The sequence below is a fragment of the Fusarium phalaenopsidis genome, assembly GCF_050370095.1.
Source record: "Fusarium phalaenopsidis strain FUZ10S chromosome Unknown contig_32286, whole genome shotgun sequence".
NCBI lineage: Eukaryota > Fungi > Ascomycota > Sordariomycetes > Hypocreales > Nectriaceae > Fusarium > Fusarium phalaenopsidis.
The window spans coordinates 2,527,623-2,543,923 of record NW_028145413.1 but is presented as its reverse complement, the minus strand read 5'-3'; the positions used below and the strand labels follow the sequence as shown (position 1 = coordinate 2,543,923).

The 16,301-nt window shown below is 54.3% G+C and overlaps 5 protein-coding genes across 5 annotated transcripts; 4 read left to right on the top strand and 1 right to left on the bottom strand.

The window, feature by feature from the left end:
• Nucleotides 1–766: 766 nt before the first annotated feature.
• Nucleotides 767–3,757, top strand: LRP88_03095 (transcription factor domain-containing protein; the record flags this gene model as incomplete). The annotated part of the gene is made up of 3 exons (XM_083239725.1): nt 767–936; nt 1,335–1,359; nt 1,457–3,757. The coding sequence occupies 3 exons, from the start codon at nt 767–769 to the stop codon at nt 3,755–3,757; spliced, it is 2,496 nt and encodes an 831-aa protein (XP_083104855.1).
• A 574-nt stretch (nt 3,758–4,331) lies between these two features.
• LRP88_03094 (glycoside hydrolase superfamily) lies at nt 4,332–5,421 on the bottom strand (the record flags this gene model as incomplete). The annotated part of the gene is made up of 2 exons (XM_083239724.1): nt 4,332–4,736; nt 4,795–5,421. The coding sequence occupies 2 exons, from the start codon at nt 5,419–5,421 to the stop codon at nt 4,332–4,334; spliced, it is 1,032 nt and encodes a 343-aa protein (XP_083104854.1).
• Nucleotides 5,422–6,721: 1,300 nt separating this feature from the next.
• LRP88_03093 (uncharacterized protein) lies at nt 6,722–7,552 on the top strand (the record flags this gene model as incomplete). Its single annotated transcript, XM_083239723.1, has 2 exons — nt 6,722–7,313; nt 7,389–7,552. 2 exons carry the CDS (start codon nt 6,722–6,724, stop codon nt 7,550–7,552), a joined length of 756 nt encoding a protein of 251 aa, XP_083104853.1.
• Nucleotides 7,553–9,980: 2,428 nt separating this feature from the next.
• Nucleotides 9,981–13,373, top strand: LRP88_03092 (uncharacterized protein; the record flags this gene model as incomplete). Its single annotated transcript, XM_083239722.1, has 4 exons — nt 9,981–10,003; nt 10,234–10,369; nt 11,364–12,980; nt 13,053–13,373. 4 exons carry the CDS (start codon nt 9,981–9,983, stop codon nt 13,371–13,373), a joined length of 2,097 nt encoding a protein of 698 aa, XP_083104852.1.
• Nucleotides 13,374–14,186: 813 nt separating this feature from the next.
• Nucleotides 14,187–16,130, top strand: LRP88_03091 (uncharacterized protein; the record flags this gene model as incomplete). Its single annotated transcript, XM_083239721.1, has 1 exon — nt 14,187–16,130. One exon carries the CDS (start codon nt 14,187–14,189, stop codon nt 16,128–16,130), a length of 1,944 nt encoding a protein of 647 aa, XP_083104851.1.
• Between the last annotated feature and the right edge of the window lie 171 nt (nt 16,131–16,301).

Here is a 16,301-nt window from a genome sequence, read left to right as displayed (position 1 = left end):
GAGGAAGAGCGCTATGGCCCTCCCCCTTCCACCCCTTGTTCCCCCTTGAAGCCGTGCTATTCTGCTGGCTGAATCTCAATAGCTTCAAGAGTGCAAAAAAAGGATTACAGAAAATCTCTTCTTCTCCTGTCGCATAATTTTATTTGCGGCTCCCGGTCAACGGAAGTACACCGAAGAGCTGGAGCTCTGACAGCTCGCCCTTAGCCCGTAGCCCACCTCGGCCCACCTCTGACCAGGCCCGGTCTGAGGCGCCACTCTCTCCCCGTCCGTCCGAGGCCCAAAGCCAGCAAAAAGCGACAAAGGAGGAACAAGAGACAGGTGACTTTGACAAAGGGGAATGGGCAGCTCATAAGTTTTATCCTACCAAAAGAGACGTGTCGGCAATCCGCGGTATTGCCTAAATACCTACCTGAGCTACCAGGTTGTGCAGCCGCCTCCGTATCCATATGGAAAAGTTAGGTACCTGACCTGGGGTATGGTAGCGTAACCGCATGCCTCTTCTCCTCTTACTTCTCCATCCTCCCCTTGGGCCCTCGGGAGATCTTTCTCCTTCTCGCGCGAACCATTGTCCCGGATCGCGAGCTTCCTCTGCAGAGACTCCAAACTCCCTGCACCGCACTTTTGCTCGTTCCCGCGTATTCAGCCCTTTGTCGCATACCACTCGCATCGCTCACTCACACGACCGTTGCTGAGCTCGCACTTTCATCGCACCGACACGCGAGGTCTCTGACAAGGGCATCCCGATTCTTCTCTCACCCTCGAGGCCATGCACAACGGGGTGGGCAAGAACTCGGGCGATGTCTCGGTAGAGAATCGCCCGCCCACGACCGAGATCGATAGCGACGAGGCCAACCAGCTCCTCAGCGAGGACGATGATCATGGCGACCAGGAGACCCTATGTCGCAACGGGAAAAGGAAACGGCCCATCTCGGTCTCGTAAGTCGCGACGCTGGCTGCTGGCTCTCATGCCCAGTCATGCTCCCCTCTTTTTTTGTTTGTCTGTTTGTTCTGTACACACAAGTCATTGTCGCGATCGTGGATTCCCTACCTTGCTCGGGCTTCATCTTGGGTCAGATTACCACCCGTTGAATTGTTGGATCCAGTTTTAAGATCTGCGTCGGATCTTATCTACACTTTTATACTATTTCTGTTCTAAACACCATGTCACCGCACACGGCCGCATCTTCACCCCAATCTTCACTCTCGCCATTAGATCCACCCATCACCGAGCCCACCCCCAACCCCAACCCCAATACTGCGACCTTCTTCCAGTCTTCCTTGTCTTTCGAGATAACGAACACCGCCAATACTCAAGCTAACTCCGTCATCCCCAGGTGTGAGCTGTGCAAGCAAAGAAAGGTATGTTCTTTACTGATACTTGCTCTCCTCCCAGTTCTCCGCTGGTCCTTGGCGGTACTGTCAACAACATATACTAATATGCGCTTCGCCTTTACAGGTCAAATGTGATCGTGGTCAACCCTCTTGTGGTTGGTGTAGCCGAAATGGCGCCGTCTGCGAGTACAAGGAGCGCAAGAAGCCTGGCTTGAGAGCTGGCTACGGTCGCGAACTCGAACAGCGTCTCGACAAGCTCGAAGAGATCTTGCGCTCTCATGCCGAGATCCTTCAAGCCACCCTAGCAGCCAACACCAATCCTGCCCTTGCTGCCAGCGTCCGACATAGCAACCCAAGTCTTCCCAGCGATCAAGGAACACCACGAGATGGTCCTCACGTCTTTCGACCCTCCGAGCCCGTCCGTACCCCTCAGACCGACTCTGCTTTGTTCGGGCAGAAGGCTCCCAGTTCTGGTTTTGCGCCCAGCACCCAAAGCGTCGACTTTGGCGTCGCCCGTACTCCTGGCGTAAGCGATGGCTTTCAGAATGGGAACCATGTGCAACTGCCTCCCATGACGGCGGCTTCTCAGATCTCGCCCATGCAGCCCAGCGCGGCTGCGCAAGACTACTACAACTCTGTACAACCCAATATTCATTCTCCCACAGCAGCAATGTCAGCAGCCCCTGGAACTACCACTCCCGACCGGGATATGCCACCCTACGACCTTCTCTACGCCCTTGTCGACCTCTACTTTAAGCACATCAACACCTGGTGCCCAATCCTTCACCGCAAAACAACCCTAGATACCCTATTCGGTCCGTCTACACTCGACGAGACTGATCGAATCCTCCTCCACGCGATTGTGGCAACGACAATGCGCTACTCGACAGATGCGAGATTGACCGACGAACGACGAGAGCACTATCACAGGGTTTCCAAAGAACGGGTTCTCCTTTACGGCATGGGAAACTCATCAGTCAAGTCCCTGCAAGCTCTCGTCATTCTCGCCCTCGATCTTGTCGGTAGCGGCAATGGGCCTCCGGGATGGAACATCATGGCGCTCATCACCCGTTCTGTGGTACAACTTGGCCTGGCTGTAGAAATCACGTCGTCGACAGTGTCCCCCCATTACCTCTCAATTTATACCTTGCGTGCCATGACTCTTTCAGAGCCTAAAGACTTTATTGAAGAAGAGGCGCGACGTCGACTCTTCTGGATGATTTACCTGCTGGACAGATACGCAACGATCGCGACAGCCTTCGAGTTCGCCCTCGACGACCGGGAAATAGACAGGACGTTGCCCTGCCGCGACGATCTGTGGATCAAGAATCAAAAGGTGGACACCAGGTGGTTCCGCACTGATGTGAACCACTCGGGCTCCCCAGACCACGACATCGACCAGCCCGAGAATCTTGGCGCTTTTGCGTACTACATTGAGATTCTTGGCATTCTTTCCAAGATACACAAGTTCTTGAAGCAGCCAGTTGATATCAGTGCCTTGAGCGACGTGGAGCAATGGCAGATGCGGTACAAGGAGTTGGACAACATGCTGACGTCGTGGAAGTTTGGCCTCCCCGGCGAGTTTGGCAACATGGCCAAGCTCTTCCATCCGGGCAGCAAGAACATCAATTGTGCCTGGGTCATGCTTCACGCCACGTACCACACAGCTGTCATCCGCCTTCATTCGTCTGCCGCCTATCCGACGACAAGGTCCCCCATCTTCACCCCGTCTTACAGTGCATCTCAACGATGCCACAGCGCCGTGGAGAATGTGGCTGCGCTGGGAGAATTCGTAGTGAATAATGGGATGTTGGCCAAGCTGGGTCCACCATTTGCATTTACTCTTTGGGTGTCAGCACGGCTACTCCTTGTTCACGGCTCAACAGTTGAGCACAAGTTGTCGCCTCAGATCTCATTCTTTGTCGACAGCCTCCGCGATATGGGTCGGTTCTGGCCTGTTGCCGCTCGATACTGTCAGTTACTGCAAAGGGTCCTGGACGAGCACCGCGATAGTGAGCGACAGGGCGATGGCATAACCCCCAGCTCTGTCAAGATACTGTCTGACATGCGACGCACGGCATTCGATCTGGACTTCCTCATCTCTCGGCAGCCGAACCAGGGTGGATCAGCGCTGAGTCGATTGCCCAGTGTCACACCAGCGAGGACGCCAGCACCAAACGAACTTGAATATCTCGATGTCTTTGACTTTTTCAACGTTCCTCGCCTGCCGTTCGGAGGCGAGAATATCGCCGGTGTGAATGGAACTCCAGCGCCAGCAGACAACAGCATGGATACATCCAATGACAATGGCCCTCCTGGCCTGGGGGCCTCGAACGAGTTTAATATCACCAACTTCATGGTCGATGCCAATAGTGACTGGCTGTTTAAGCAGGAGGGAGGGTCGAAGTTTATGGCGACAACATGAAGCATGGTTGAAAGCCAACATGTTTCTTGCTGTTCTTTTACGTCTAATGTCGGTCGGTCGGTTGTGTAAGGCGAGGTTTTGGACAAGCCTTCTTGTTAGGATACCCCCATCTTTTCACATTGGTCTGCGTTGTGGCGCTGGCGGGTTGGTAGAGTTGTGCTTTGACGCAACTTACACTTGTATGGTAGGGCTAGAGGGGACGATGTACCTTACGGTGATGGCAGGTTCAAGGTGGTGTTTGGGGCAAAGAGTTCAGGGGTTACAAAAGGTCATGAGATATGGGTTAACGGCAAGGGTCAAAATGCATGAACACTTGGGCGTGCTCCAGGCACGCCAAGGAAGATACATACTTAATCAATCAACGACCGAAAAGCTCACACATATTCATTGGAACTTTTACCTCTGATGAATTGTGTTGAAGTAGTGATATTTCAATTACTTCGAACTCGGTGTGCAACAAGCAAAGCAGCTCCGTGAGGTTGTATTCGATTCTAACAAGTACCCAGCATTACCCATCGCTATGCAATTATAAAGACACCAGAAATAGAAATCTATGAATGCCCAACCCCGCCAATCAATCCTCCGTCGCAGTCGTGTATGTGTCGTCGGGACAATACATGACCCAACCATCAAGATTCATCTTCTTGATGACCTTGCTAAAATCCTTAGACCCCTTGGCCTTGCCCGACTGCGAGCAGATCCTCTGACGATCGGCATCTTTGACCTTAGGCGCGCCCTTGGGGTACTCGATGTTGAAGACGGGCTTCTTGGCCTTGATGAAGGCGGCAAAGGTCTCGCACTCGTTGTACTGGATGCACTGCTCGTTGACGGAGAATGCGACATAGGGGAGGACTGACGTGATGATGTCTCCGGCGTTTTTGAGACCGGTCGACATGTTGTATTTGGCTGCTTCCTTAGAGAGGAACTTTATATATGAGATGGAGTCTTCTTCGGTGAGTTTGAGGCCGTTGTCGTTTTGCTATTGGCGTGTTAGTTGGTTCGCGCTGAGAGGGTAAGAGACCTACATAGCCGTCCACATTATCAGGGTCGATAGCATCACAGCCCTTTTGCGCAGCAAGCTTAATACGCTTCTTCATAATATTGCGCACATTCTGACTCCTCAGGTTGAGCCACTTCTCATCAGGCCATCCGTCAAGCGTCTTGCCCAGGTCCGACTTCTTAAATTGGTTCTTGTCGTCACGCCAATTTTCCCACGAGCCGGCGCTAAAGTAGCAGATGATCTTCTTGCCGGCCTTTCGAAGTGCCGCAAAGGTCTCTGCGTCGTTGTCGTAGAGGTCGAGGTCGTAGATACCCACGTTGGGCTCCAGGTCGTCGGCGGTGCCGTCGTCGTTGAGCTTGATGGGCTTTAAGAGGACGATCTGCCATGGGGAACCGACCTTGGGCTGCCATTTCTTGCCGCGGGCCTTGAGAGCAGAGTCGTTATCGTCGCTTGTGTCCGAATCTGAGTTGCTGTTGTCGTTGCCGTCACCCCCTTTCCCTCGTGTGAGGCCAACACCGAGTCCAACTGCCAGCGCCGTGATAATAACGAGGGCTGCACCGATAATGGTGAGCTTCTTCCACAACGGCCAGGACTTTTTGGTGTTAGTCTTTGCCGCCAAACCCTTCTTCTCGGGTGTTTCGACATCTGCTGGTTTCGTCGCCATGGTGCCCGTCTAAGTGATCTGCTCGCCAAGCTGCTCGGGCTGTGATCGGCAACCGTGGCGAGCCATGGAGTTTAATAGCAGCTCGACGAGCATACCAAACACAACCTCACACCTAGTTCCGGATCCGGCTCGCAACGCGATTTCGAAGCTGGGGGAGGATGGCACGGGGCGCAGCATGTGGAGAGTCCGCGTAGCCCTACTGGGCGAAGTTGGCGTTGGGATGGACGCTAGTTGAAGTCTAGAACGAGCTGACAGCCCAAGGGTGTTCCATCCAGACACAGGTATTACGAAAGCTTGGACTGAGACCTAGAGACTTGTGTGGCGGCCCGGGATGGACCGACTGGACATTGTGGTCCTGATGCAAGATCGCCGCTACTCAGACTTGGCACGACAATAAACACACACATAGCATATTCGAATCTTTGTACTCAAGGAATTGCATACATGCCATCTCTCAGCCCTGTCGCCATTTCAGACTTTCGGTAGTGGAGCTGTGCAATGCAGAACGTGTGTTGGTTCAGGGGCTCAGACTATTAGAATCCTCCGGTTAGCTCGGCATCACGATGGCTGAGGCGATCAGGCGCAGCAGAGTTTAGAGATTGGGAGGCCTGTTTGGCCCCGAGCCTCCCGCCATTAAACATGTTTCAGCTCGAAAAGCATAGCTTTGCGCTGCATGGTTAATCTCTAGTGTTACGCAAGGCAATAAAGCGCAGTTACCCTTTGTGGTGTTACATGGTGCTTTGCGATACGAACCCTCCAATGGCTGCTGTGGAGTTGACCATCTAAACTACGCGTCCTTATTATTACAAGACATAAGCAAGGCCGGTGACTCACTTGCCGATTCAATGTGCGGGTTCTAAATCTCTTGAAGACCCGGCACGCGTTTGTGAGATTGAGTGTAAGTAGCCAAGCGACAGCACGGGTCAAACCTCAACTCATGGCAACCAGGAAGAGATCTGTCGATATGCCAGATTCGATCTATGGACCAATGCAATTAAAACTTCAGCTTCACATGATCACTATTCTGTAGCCAATACCTTCACTCATCACTTTAGCCGGAGGTGATAATATTCGGAATTGCCCCCGCCTGAGAAACATGCGCCGATATGAATACCCTGAAAGGGAAACTCGGGCCCAAGACTCCGAAGAGGACAACGATGCAATTCAGCTCGCATCATAAGATCCTCAAGGTTATAAGTCATGATGATTCCAGGGAAATAGTGAGATTCATGTTCTTTGGTTATCGCCTGACAATTGTCACCAAGAGCCTCACTAGTAACATCGCTAAACCACCACAACCATGAAGTGCTCCAGAATCACCGGATGTCTAGCCTCCGTCTTGTTGGCCGGGGCTACACAAGCCTTCCAGATGCGCCAACCGCCACCTGTCGACTTGGTCCAAGGTTTCGATTGGAAGAACCCCTTCGCGCTGGAAGCCATGTCTGCATTCCAACCTGCCTGCGAGGTCGAGACCAGCTTCAGCGCGCTTGAGTACACCCTCCATGAGTTGATGGACCCTCCTCCAAATGGACTCAAGCCTTGGGCGAAGGGCTTGAAGGAAGTGTTTGACGGAAAAGAGTATCCCGGTGGATGGTCTGGTCTGGATTATCACCTCCACGGCCGTAGCCTTCTGTTGATGGACTATGACAAGCTGCCTCTCACTGTTCGTAAGTGGGTTGAAGAACAAGAACGATCCGACGGCAAAGGAAAGGCACTCTTTGCTATTCTTGAAAAGCCCAAGACCGAGGAAGATGAGCTGGAACATGTTGTCAAGTTCCCAGCTGCCGACAAGATCGACCGCTCCAGCGACGAACAAAAGGTTGCCATATTTGCGCCAGGTGCTCTTTACGGAGTCCTCCCCCTCTGGGCAGCTGAGGCAAGCAAGTGCAAGGGTAAGTCATCAAAGTTTTCAGTGTGACAGCAATGTCTGGTTTTGCTGTGACAGTAACTTACACAAAGTCATCTAGACCAACTTGTCGATCTAACCAAGTACAACACAACACCCGTTGACGGCGGAGTTGTCGCCTGGGTCGAGCACTCTCGGCCGGAAGATCACAGCATGAAGTTTGACATTAAGGCTCAGGTACTCAAGGCCAGCAACACCAAAGCATCGGCAAAGGAGGAGCTGTGATGAGATGGGGCCGGCGGTGTCACCTTAAGAGTCGCAAGTAACATAGACTTTCAACTGTAGAAGTGTAACATGAAATCGATTGTCATTTTCAAACTCCCTGTATCGATCCGAACCCCGGCAAATGTAATCAACAAGTGCCCTCTTTTGGATCATCCAGTCATCCGCGAATGGGTCTATTTCCAGGAACCATGCACGAAGGGTCCCAAGTTACTACCCTGGGGCTGGTTAACATGCATTTACAAGGTGCGCAAAAAAAAGCAAGAGCGGGAGCAAGGGCCAGTCTTGTGCCTGCCCTGACATTGGATGAACGAATGCCATGATTTCTACGTTGGCAGATGCTCAACATGCGCACATACACACACGCACACACACACACATCTGTGACCGCTCAAACTCCAAGGCGTATTCGTATATCCCTCTACCGCTCCTTCAAGAAAACATATCATGTGCACGGTATTTCTTGGCTCAACACGTTCCTGAGACCGCCTGTTTCATACGTACTTCCAACTCGAATCTTTTTTAGCTGCAGTGTCGAATGATTCCGGTGATTTCTGCATATACGCGCACACCGCCTCCCCACCAAAGAGACACTTCAGTTCCTGACCCTGGCTCCGGATCCTCGCCGGCTGCTTGATCGACGGGCTGGTTTCAACATGTGCGGCAGAGGAGTGAGCCCTAATTCTATGAAACGATGCAAAACATTTTGACAGGAAAGGTCACTGGCTAACACGGACATGACCGCGTGGTGCCATGACGGGCAGGACAAAAGCAACGACATGCACAAGCAAAGCAACTTAACGCAATACTAGGCTATCACGAGGATGCGGGTGATCCATATGATTCAGACAAGACGATGCGGGAAACAACAAAACAAATTTAGCTTGGCGAGACCGTTGACAAGATGCGTGTCGGGCCCCATTTCACCGACCACCTCAGAGACAAAAAGGTCCGGTTGTTATCCGTATGGAGCTCCGGCTTCCCCAGGGCCAGCCAGCCATGGCGAGGTCTAGCCCAGGCACTCGTGCGATGCTACCCTACCAAGCTACCCCAGCATCGCGTCCATCTATTTCCTACCTCAGGTAGGAAAGGTAGGTGTAGCTCGGGCAAGATGGAGCTAGTAGTGTGATGCTCCGACTAGCTAGCCAGGTAGGTTGGATATCTACATTTAAACGACAACCTCGGAGTTGAGTCGGAACAAACTGCTACCAATACCAGCCACTCTCACCAAACCATCCATGCCACGAAAGGATGAGATGGCGGCCTGCAAGCCCCGGATGCGGTTGGCGGGCAGACAAAAAGGTCTCCCTCAACCGAACGACGCCATGAAATTGCCCATGTCGTCAGAGACAAGGTGTCGCGTCTCCACTTGTGGGCAGTCGAGAGGAACCGCAGCTGCGTGCCCACCCTGCAAGAATGCGTTTTGCAGAGCTTTTTGCTGCAGAGAGCGCGGCGCTTGCTGTGTTGTTCATGGATCTTCCCAGCTCCCGGCGCTTGTTGACCTGCCTATGGCGGTCCAGCATGACTACAATGATGGTTGCAATGAGGACATCAGGCAAGGAAGAAGGTGCCCAAGCAAGCCCGTATGTTGGCATCCATTCATAGCTGGAGACGCACATCAGTAATGTCATCTCTGGATGGATGGCTGCGCAACCTGCAACAGGACGGTTCAGGGTATCATCATCATCGTCGATGTGTCGTCACTGCTATTGTGATTCACCGAGCTCCATTCAAGCTCTGTTCAGAGCTCCAAGGAGGAAACCTCGAAGCTTTCCAGGTTTTGACCTCTTCTTCCTTCTCTTACCAATTTTTCATCGATTCCTGATACTTGCCGCCCTCGTGCATAACATCATTGACTGAAATCCAAAACTTGCCCCCACGTGCAGTGTCTTTCATCATCAACTTCCGCTTTCGCACACTGCTTCCGCCCACAGGCCCTCTTATCTCTACATCCTCACCTACTTTGCTCCCTCACCGTATCAACGTCGCACCTACAAAGCCCTCTCCTTTTTCTCGTACCTATCGCCTCGCCCATTTCGCCATTTCCACTGGATTCGGCAAAACCATCTCTTCCGAATCGCTTAATAATATCCCTGTTTCGGTACGGGTGGTGGTTGCGGTGGTGTACTTTTTTTTCTTTTCTTTCTACTGAAGCTCCCCGACAATCTTTAATTTCGGTCCCCCCAGCCTGACCGACGCCAGACCAGACCCGTCCTGGTGCCTCCCGCCCGTGGTTCTCCTCCCAACCATTTCCATCCTATTCTATTCTCTCCCACAACCACAACAAAACATCCATCCGTCCCGTCATTACCTACCAACCTACCTCCCTATCTACGCTACCTACGCCGCCGGCTTCGCTGCCTCACTCTTTCGCTCCCCGTTCCGCCTGCGCAGACTCAAACGCCGCATCTGATATCTACGAATCGCAGCCATGGGCAGCTTCACTTTCAAGTGGTATGTAACAATCTGTCTTTTGATGACGGCGACGATCGCGACGACAGCTTCAAGCAAGCTTCATCCTTGGGCTTCCCCCTTGGAGCTGCACACGTCGCGTGCCTACGGCGCAGCAATTCTCGTTGAGCTTTGTCTGGAGCTTTACCCCCGTCACCATTGTTACTCCATGTCGCACTCTGGAACTAGGACAATATCTGAGACATCTGGACTAACCCCGAGCTTTCTCGTAGGGAGCATCCCGCCGACGAAGTCTACGTGACCGGTACCTTCGACGACTGGACCAAGAGCGTCAAGCTCGAAAAGACGGGCGATGTCTTCTCCAAGACGGTCGACCTCAAGGATGCCTCGAGCAAGATCTACTACAAGGTGCGTCAGCGACTGGTGCCTCGATCGGCGATACCACCAGCTCCCTCTACTCGGTGTTTCCCCATGCACGCGATCCCGGATTGAACCATCAATTATCCATCCCCCCTTTCTCGTCACCATGGAGAAGCTTCTCGTGCCCATCCTACCATCGTACCAAACCCTGCAGAGATGGATCATGGTAAAGCGCCATCCCCACCGAGCAGTTGCGCCGCCGCCGCCGCCTCTTGTTCGTCCTGGTACTGGTCTGGGTCTGGCGGATTGCGACCGTGTGTCCGTGCCGCTATGGAATCCGTGCCCTCCGCGCATCGCCATCTCTCAATCCAATCTGCAGGGTCATGATGAGCCTAAAAGGCTCTTAGGCACAAGAGCGGTGTCTGGTCTGGTCTGGTCTGCTACCGTAATCCCAACCACCCCTGCTCGTCAATTTTTGCGGTCGCTGCTAGGATCGGGGATTGGGATTGCGCCAGGCCTGACCTTTTCCCTGCCTGTCATGTCATGGGTTCTCTACGACCCATACCCGCGCCCACACCATCCCCAACCAACCCCCCCGCGGTTCGGTATGACGCAACCCAACTACGCTCGAGACAGTTCTGGAATGCGTTAGTGAGCGGGGAGCGGTGAGAACCTGCTCGTCCTCAGCCCATGGCCCAGGTCCTTTTTGCAGGTCATTTGCAGGTCATTTGCAGGTCATGCCAGTCTGCCTAGATGTTGGCGCCAGGCGGCGACGTTGGACAAAGTCGATTCGCGCTGCCCTGGCCGCCAAGGCGTCTTTCAAGTCAGCGCTTGCTTGCGCTGCGCGCTAGTGTGCCTGCATCCAGACCCGCACTTGCCCTGCCTGCCCGCCTTCCTCAGCTCTCCCGCCATTGACCTTTTCGTCATCGTACCAGATGATTGAAACCCCCCCTCCTCCCCTCCTCTGAACCCAATTGCTCTTCCTCCTCACCCTCACCTTTTGCGCATTCACTGTAGAGGCTGTCGCTCACCTACCATCTAGTTCGTTGTCGACGGTAACTGGGTAATCAACCAATCAGCACCCAACGAACCTGACACTCAGGGCAACGTGAACAACTTCCTCACTCCCGACCAAATCACACAAGATACCCCCGCCGCCGCCATTCTTAACACCGTCACCCCCACATCTACCACCGCTGCGATGGCTTCCGAGCAACCTATCGAGGTAAAGCCCGTTGAGGAGAAGGTACTTGACGAGAAGGTGGCCGAGGACAAGGCTGTCGCTACGCTCGCTTCTGAGGAGACTCTCACTGAGAACGAGAAGGCGCATCCCCTCGAGACCCCTTCTGACATTCCAGGCGGATTCCCCACCACACCCGCGACTGAGCTGGATAAGCCCGTGACTGTTGCGCCTCTTGCGAACGAGCTCGAGAAGCTCATCAGCGTCAACCCCCTCCCCGCTTCTGAGGGCGTTGGCAACCCCATTACCCTGGCGCCTGGCGAGAAGATCCCCGAGTCTATCACCGCCCAGAGCACCGACAAGTACGTCAAGCTCGACAAGGAGTCGTACGAGAAGAGCGACGCCATCCCTGGTGTCGAGACTGAGCTCCCTCCCGTTTCTGCCAACACCATCCCCGAGTCCAGCCTCCCCATTATCGGTGCTCAGGATGTCGCCATTAACACTGTGACCCCCGTTTCCACCACCGCGGCCCTCGCCGCCGAGGTTCCTCTTGAGCCCAAGCCTGCTGTCCCCGAGGTTGTCAAGGAGAGCCAGGAGAAGGCCAACGCGGCCCCTGAAGCTAGCGCCGAAGCCGAGGGCGTCGAGGAGAAGGCCAAGGTTGAGGAGGAGTTGAAGGAGAAGGTTCCTGAGGCCCCTGCTACCTCTGAGGGCACCGCTGGCCAGGGTACCGAGAAGTCTGAGAAGGCCCAGGATGCTGGACTGGCTGCTCTCGCTGCCACCGCTGGTGGTGCCGTCATCGCTGCGGGCCTCACCGCCAAGGAGACCATTGAGGAGAAGGCTGCTCCTGTGGTAAACAACGCGACCGAGGTCATCACCGATGCCGCCAACAAGAACCTCCCTGATGCTGTCAAGGAGAAGCTTCCCGCAGCCGCCCAGGAGGCTCTGGACGCCAAGAACAAGGAGCAGATCCGGGAGGAGGTGTCTCCCGAGGTCCCTGCCGAGGTCAAGGAGTCTCTCGTTGAGGCTGGCAAGTCTCCCGAGGCCGCTGCCAACACTGAGGCCGTTCAGGAGAAGAAGGAGGTTGAGGCTGAGCTCCTCAAGGAGGTCAAGCCTGTCATTGGTACTTATGACGCCGTGGTGGAGCCTACCAGCGAGGAGACGAAGCAGGTTTCCCCCGAGGTTCCTGCTGAGGTTAAGGAGTCCATCGTCGAGGCCGGCAAGAGCCCCGAGGCTGCTGCCAACACCGAAGCCGTCGAGGAGAAGAAGGTTGTCGAGGCTGAGCTCCTGAAGGAGGTCGCCCCCGTTGCCCCTGTTGAGGAGACCAAGACTGAGGCTGTTGCCCCTGAGGTGCCCGCTGAGGTTAAGGAGTCTATTGTTGAGGCTGGCAAGGCCCCTGAGGCTGCCGCCAGCACCGAGGCTGTCGAGAACAAGAAGGAGGTTGAGGCCGAGCTCCTGAAGGAGACTGAGCCTGTTCCCGCCGTGGAGGAGACCAAGGTGGAAGAGGCCAAGCCCGCTGCCGAGCCCGCAGCTGTTGTTGCTCCTGTGGTTCAGCCCGAGGAGGCCAAGCCCGAGGCCAAGGTGGAAGAGACCAAGACTGAGGAGGCCAAGCCCGTCGTTGAGCCTGTAACGAAACCCGAAGAGGTCAAGGCTGAGGCTAAGCCTGAGCCCCAGGCGGAAACTCCTGCTGTCGGTAACGGCACCTCAGCTGCCGAGAACGGCAGCAAGGCCACCGAGACCAAGCCTGCTGAGCCCGCCGCCAATGGCAGCTCTGCTGCCAACGGTAGCTCTTCGACCACTGCCCAAAAGAAGAAGCACAACCGACTGAGCTCGATCTTCAGCAAGATCAAGCACAAGCTGTCCGACCACAAGTAGACAAGACAAGACGAGGATGGGGTGAGATGAGCTAATGTCATGATGCTGTGGTGTCAGAAATGTCTTATGGGTTTTCTTTTTCTTTCGTTTTCTTGGGATTGGTGTCTTCGTTTATCAATGATTCCCCTGGATCCATGAGGAAGAGGAGAGTGGTTGAGATCACTGAGGGCCTGGATCTCCGTCATATACCTAGTTGATAGTCAGTTTTTACGCGTATGCTTTTGATTGATACCGGAATTCATGTATGATAGTATCCCTCATGTCAAAAGAAGTGATGCTTGAAGTTTGGATATAACTTGATAATGAGTGTTTCTTCTGCATCAGTTCACCGTGAGAATACCTTGGATGCTGCTGTCGTTGAGGCATATTCAGAGGTCACGCCTCTGGTCATGTGATAGCTTCAAGTGGCATCCGTTGATGACTAACGTCGAAGTTGCAGGCAGGTAACGCCATTCCCCTGCGCCGCCGAGCCCGCCAACTCCGTCACGATTTGCCCCGCCAGTGAGTGACTCGCTCGATCCACCTCCATCCATCCACGGGGTCCGTCCCAGCTGGACCCCTTCGTGAACCTACTTTCCTCCAACCACTGTTTCAACAATCCTATCTACTTTACCAAGACCTGTCAGAGTTGCCACTCCTTGTCTCTCTCTCCTTGGGACCTTGAGCGTTGACTCTCCCCTGGCGAGAGGCAAGAGATCTCAAGCTGGTGTCATCCCGCTACAAGGGACACAGCCAAAGAAACCAACCGATTGAAGCGGCTCCCTGCCTCATCGGATCCAAGGTTGAAACACCTTCGAACCGACCGTGCCAAATATGAGTTCGTCGACCTCGAGTGTGGGAAAATCTGCCCCTGCGCCATCGAACCCCCCGGCCATCCAAGCCGGACCATCGACATCGAGCTTTGAATCATCACGTCGGCCATCGCAGGCCGGCTCCTCATCAGCGCAATCCATGCCTCGAAAGGCCCAGGGCTCTCGAAAACAGCACCGGAATCAACGTCGACCTGGCCTAGGAGATAGGTCCAATACTGGCCCTGACGACGAAGATGCGATGGCGGAATTAAGAGCGTTCAGAAACCCGAACAGTCGGCGTGGCCAGACTTCGATCACCCATCTCCTTAATTACTCGATGCCACGACCGGTACAAGACCATCATACGCATGCCAGACATCCTAGACGGAATCCAACATGGGGACTGGGGTCTGGATACCATGCAGTCGACAAGGCGAGATATGTCCATGCCAACTACCGCTTTGTCCTGTCTCCAGAAGGAACCTATAGCAAGCAGGCGTCGGATGCCGACACGCATCTGGACTGGTCTTTAGTGATGCAGATTATCGCTTCGAGCGAGTCGCAGACCTCATCATGCCCCATTTGTCTTTCGGAGCCAGTGGCTCCTCGTATGGCGAAATGCGGGCACATCTTTTGTTTACCTTGCCTGATTCGATTTATGAACTCAAGCTCAAGTGAGGAGGAAGGAAAGCCAAACCGTGGTCCAAAATGGAAGAAATGCCCTATCTGCGAGGACTCGATATACATGCAAGACGTTCGACCTGTCCGGTTTTATGCAGGCCAGGAAAGCCCGCTACCTCGAGTAGGTGACGACGTCGTGCTACGGCTGATGGCACGAGGCGCACACTCAACGATGGCTCTCCCGCGGGAGGGTGCCGCGGAGGCACGCACTTTCGGGGACGACATTCCCTGGCATTTCGCTGCCAACGTTCTGGACTACGCCCGCATGATGAAGGGCACCACGGACTATATGGCCGCTCAATTCGACGAGGAAATCGCTTCGCTAGAGAAGCAGGCGAAGGAGGACGAGACTCTGTTTGGCCAAGATGGTGAATGGTCTCAGAAGGCCATCCGAGCTGTCACAGCCTCCAAGGAGAAACTGGCAGATCTCCAAGTCGCAGAGGAGCCACCAGCCGGTCCAGGATCAAGTTCCGGGAAACAATCAGCAGATCCCGACTTTTACTTCTACAGCTCACCTCCTCACCTCTACCTTTCACCACTTGACATTCGCATCCTGAAAACCAAGTATGGCTCCTTCTCGTCATTCCCCTCTACGCTCCTCCCTCGCGTCGAGCATATCTCAACCGGCCATGTGGTCGATGACGCACTGCGCAGGAGAGCTAAATACCTCGGGCATCTTCCTCGCGGGTGTGTGATTAGCTTCCTGGAATGTGACTGGACAGACATTGTGCCAGCAGAGACGTTGGCGTCTTTCTCGGGTGAAATCGAGCGGCGACGGAAACGGAACCGCGAGAAGGAAACACAGGAGGAGCGGGAGCGCCTCCAAGCAGAACGACTCGAAGCAGCTGCCCTACGCAAGTCGACGGGGTACCAGCGGCTACCCCAGCCACTCGAGGAGGAGGATGTCCCCCGGATGGACATGTCCGAGTTCCAGCCACTGAGCGGTCATTCTGGTGCCACACCCCCGGATCCTCGACCAGGATTCGAGACGTTGGCGGAAATGTCAACCAGCCCATCGACTCAGAGAACAGTCTGGGGCACGCGGGCGATCAATGGATCTCCTGACATGGCGCCAGTTCGGAGTTCGAATGTTGACGATGGCTGGCTCAAAGACGAGGACCTGTTTGACTCAGCTGATCTCGCGATGCAGATCCAGGCCATCGAGTCGGCGACGGATAACAGCAGTGCACGCCCGAATAATAGTGGCGGTGGTGGTGGTGGTGGAAAGAAGAAGAAGAAACAGAAAATCACACTCATGAGCACTGGTGGTCGCAGAGGCAATTGAGGGTCTATTCTATTCTTGGTTCTAGACTGCGGGAGAGGAATTGACCTGTTCCTTGGGACACAATACAGCAAGCAGGGAGTAGTAACTTGACTGACTGGTAGATGGTGATGCCTCGGAGTTGACACGGGACTTTGCGCTTCGCCCGGATTGGAATTGGGACTGATATTGGTG